Here is a 4070-nt window from a genome sequence, read left to right as displayed (position 1 = left end):
TGTTGGGGTGCCTCCAGGACCAGGGTTGGGAACCACTGGACTAATATATCAGCCAGGCCAATCAATCAGCCAGTATATTTATTTTATTGGCATTGATAAATCACAGACTGATTCATGTAATTTCTTTTGTCTCTTCTCTCCTCAAGTCCTCCTCAACCTCCAGTCAGGACGATGAGAAGTCGACTCTGGAGGAGGTGAGTGAGGGCGGTATCCCCATCGATCAGCCTCTGCCGGCCCTCTCCACCCCGGGACATCAAGAGACTGACGTGTCATTATCTCAGGCCACCACCCTGAGCAAATCGAGCTCGTCCCCGGAGCTGCAGACTCTCCCCGAGGCCTTCACCAAGGCTGCGGCCCATAGCGCCTCCGGCGGAGACCTGCTGAGCTCCAGGATCCCGACGGTCCAGGCCAACGAGAGAGAGGCCTCGGGTGAAAGCGCCTGGCCGGGAGAGAGCGTAATATCAGCCGGCCCGTCCAGCTCCAGCGCTAGCGTCTCCGTCTCCTCGTCCTCCACCTCCAGGATGAGGTTGGAGTTTCCCACGGCTCAGCCGGGACCCCTGTCTCCCGCCGGACACAGACCCCGCGGACACACCATCTCAGTGTCCGCACCCTCGTCCCGCAGGGAGAGGAAGATGGACCGAGACTCGTACCACAACCGAGGAGGACCATCCAACATAGAGAAGAGCTCAGGACTCAGTCCCAGGTAACTTGAAGTACAAACTCGTATTCCGCCTTCCTTTATACGCATTAGAAAGTTTGTTTTTCATGCAATTACACTGAACGCAAACTAAAGTTTTCAAGCTTCAAAAAGGATGCAAAAGCATGTTAAATGTATTATAAAAGTTAGGACTTCATGATGATATCAACACCTTATCAGTTATAAATACAGTACTGTTCAGTAAGTCAGTAAGATTATTATTATTTTTTTATTTTGATTTTTTTCCAGCAAGGATGCATTAAATTTATCAAAAGTGACCATAAAGGCATTTACAAAATATTTGTATTTCAAATAAATACTGTTCTTTTAAACATTTCTTTTATCAAAGAATCCTGAAAAAAACTTATCAGGATTTCCACAAAAATGTGAAGCAGAACAACTGTTTTTAACATTGATAATAATCATGTTTCTTGAGCAGCAAATCAGCATATTTGATACTAGATAAGCCTCAATAACACCATAAACATAATATGAGAACAACATGTTCCTAACCAAGATTTATTATTTATTACTCACACGTTGTAAAGTCCCTAAAGATTTTTATCATTGCATCAAGGTCTTTTGGAAACATGTCTTTTGATTGCATCTTACTTTTAGCAGATGTTGTTCATTAAGATGTGCACGATGGGACAATTCGTATAAAATAACGTAAGGTAAAAGCCTCCTGTGCAATGGTGTATCAGTTCTTATCAAAACTACAACTATCAACAGTCTATTAAGGCTGGGCGACATGGCCAAATATATTAACACAATATTTTTTTTCCATATCATACAATATCACGATTTTAATTTACCAATAATGGGAAAGGAAATGCTTTCCACATGTTTGTTAAACCTTGAGAATGAATGTAAAGATAATTTGTTCACAGTTAAACCTTTTTAATTTAGGGCACCAATGAAATCGGTTTAATTTTCCCCTAAATTCTGTTTTCCATTTTATGTTTTTTCCTGGATTCTGTGTTTTATGTTTCAATACAAATTTATCATAAAAAGGTGTCTAATTAAATGAATTAATAAAACATTAACGTCTTTCAAAATGTAATGAAATGAAAACATAATTACAACAAAACATTGCATTTTTATTTATTTTCAAGAGCCTGCACAATAGCATTGTATAACTGAATAGATTAATGAAAAAGTTGTATGATATTCTTCAAAAATATTATTATTACTTGAATATTACATTTTAGAATACAATAGTAATATATTTCTGTCATAATTTCTTCAAGTTAAACTATACTCTTATTTTGACGGGTTGTTGTGAAGGTCTTTCAGTGTGTTTTTGACGGTAGTTTTTCTCAAATTAAATGATAAAAACCTTATAATAGTTAGCCTATTAGCAAGAAGCACTGACTGGCTGTTGCCGCATTTATTTCTGCTTTTAGATTAATCCATATTGAGTAAAAATGTCAAGAGCTTATCGGCATAAATCTTATCGCGACTCAATATGATATCGTTTTATGGCTCAGCCCTATAATCCGTGACGGCGAGCGCTGACTCCGTTGTGTAATGGATGGCGGAAAGTGTGGCTGTGATTGTTAACGCACCTGTAATGTCTTTGATCCCACTGCACCGAGCACTCCATTTTCTAGGAAAAGCAAGGCATTATATGGAGAGTAATGATATTGCTGTCATCATCTGTCACCCCTGTTGACATGACATCATCCTGCCTCCTTCGCTCGCTCGACTCATTTTGTGAAGTGAGGCTCTTTCTGAGTTAAGCGCTTTCAAATTGTGGCCTTGTATTGGAATTACGTGTAAATTACTGCCATCCGTCTTTGTGAGGTTCAGTGCTGCTGGAGTCGCACGATCGATAGACTCGCTATTTATAGACAGAAGCGCAGGAAAACCTAGTGAGTTTCCTGAAAGTGTTTTCTCCTCCGTCACGGGCCGTATGTGTCTCGTTTCATGGGGTGCAGTCAGACACTAAGAGCTGTTGTCTTTCTGTTTCTCGAAACGGTTCACAATGCTTTTTTGCAGTTGTGTTTAGATTGCTGTTCGATACATAGCATGTCTGTTTTGATAAAGCCACAATTACTTCCTAATAAGGATTGAGGGCCCCATCACTCAAAAAACACGTGCTGTATGAATAGAGGCATAAAAGGAGTAGTTTCTTTAGTGGAACATAGTTATGAATGTCCTGCTTCTGTTTTCCATGCAGCAAAGGCAGATGTGGACAGGAGCTGTCAAAAAGCACAGTAAAACTGTCATAAAAGTGTTTCATTATTTAACAGAAATTGAACACTTATTCATTAAGTGTTCCCCTTTACTGTAGCTATGTTAAATGCATATATATATATATATATATATATACGTATATGTGAGTTGCATAATGGTTGCATGAGAACAAGTAATGTTTAATACTCTTTTTCTCTCTGTATATGCTAATAAAATAATTATATAGTTCTATAATATATTCTATATTCTATTTTATTTTAAATGATATAAAATGTTTTATGTGAACATTTTCTATATATCAATTCTCTCTCTGTTTATCTGTATAATTAATATATAGAAAGTTTTTTTTTAAACAGCTGACTAGTAATAATTAGTTTTGCTTACAAAAAGTATGTTTGTTTGGATAAAAAGAGACAAAAGTAAGACAAAAAAGTAGCAGAAAATATATATATGGCTAACAATATGTTTTATAACTTTGTGTGTGTGTGTATATATTAGTATATATAAACAGAAACCGATTCCATAAGTGGCTGATCATAAATATGAAATGTAAATCTGTCTGGCATCATTATTGAGATGCTTTCAGCACTTCTGGTTACTTTACTGTATCCATCCTAAATATGTCTGCTCATATTGTTAGCAGTGCTGTGCAGCACATGTTTTCCGTTGATATTGTCAAGGCAAGATTTCTGTTAAGTCTGGAGTTGTATCCTCAGATACAGATTTAATGGGTCTCATGAGGTCTGGAGAGCGTTTCGGGACACTTCTCCCGATCGAGCGCTTATCCTCTCCAAACTTCACCTTTAGCTGTGATATTTTCCTGTGTGATGAGGTGAGTTGCGTGTAGGCAGATGAAAGCTGTGCGGTGTGCACTTGTGTTTGCGTGGAGGTTCAGCCTGACCTTTGCTCCTCTTTCTGTCGGCAGCTTCGTCTTCCTGCAGCTCTATCACTCTCCGTTCTTTGGCAATGAAGCCAACAAACCCCTCCTGCTGCCCAAATCTCAGGTGAGGAGACCGCATCTCTCTTATAATTGGGCAAATCTCGCATATACATTACATCTAATTTCACACCAAATCAAAAAAAGGAAATCAAAAATGTAAAAATAAAAAAAAGAATAATAATAATGAAAATCATTATAAAGGTCTGTGTTTTGGGCCAAAACATTTTAATTTGA

General features: G+C 38.1%; 1 protein-coding gene across 1 annotated transcript in view; it reads left to right on the top strand.

Annotated features, from left to right (window-relative positions):
• The window catches only part of tsc2 (TSC complex subunit 2), a 49900-nt gene that overhangs the window by 36820 nt on the left and 9010 nt on the right, over positions 1 to 4070 (top strand). The window contains 2 exon segments of the mRNA XM_016502611.1: positions 147 to 703; positions 3822 to 3900. Of these exon segments, the coding sequence (XP_016358097.1) occupies positions 147 to 703; positions 3822 to 3900 (636 nt within the window).

Source organism: Sinocyclocheilus anshuiensis, unplaced genomic scaffold (assembly GCF_001515605.1).
Source record: "Sinocyclocheilus anshuiensis isolate Anshui unplaced genomic scaffold, SAMN03320099.WGS_v1.1 scaffold1127, whole genome shotgun sequence".
Lineage (NCBI taxonomy): Eukaryota > Metazoa > Chordata > Actinopteri > Cypriniformes > Cyprinidae > Sinocyclocheilus > Sinocyclocheilus anshuiensis.
Note: the sequence above shows the minus strand (reverse complement) of the source record. Positions and strands in the feature narration are given on the sequence as shown.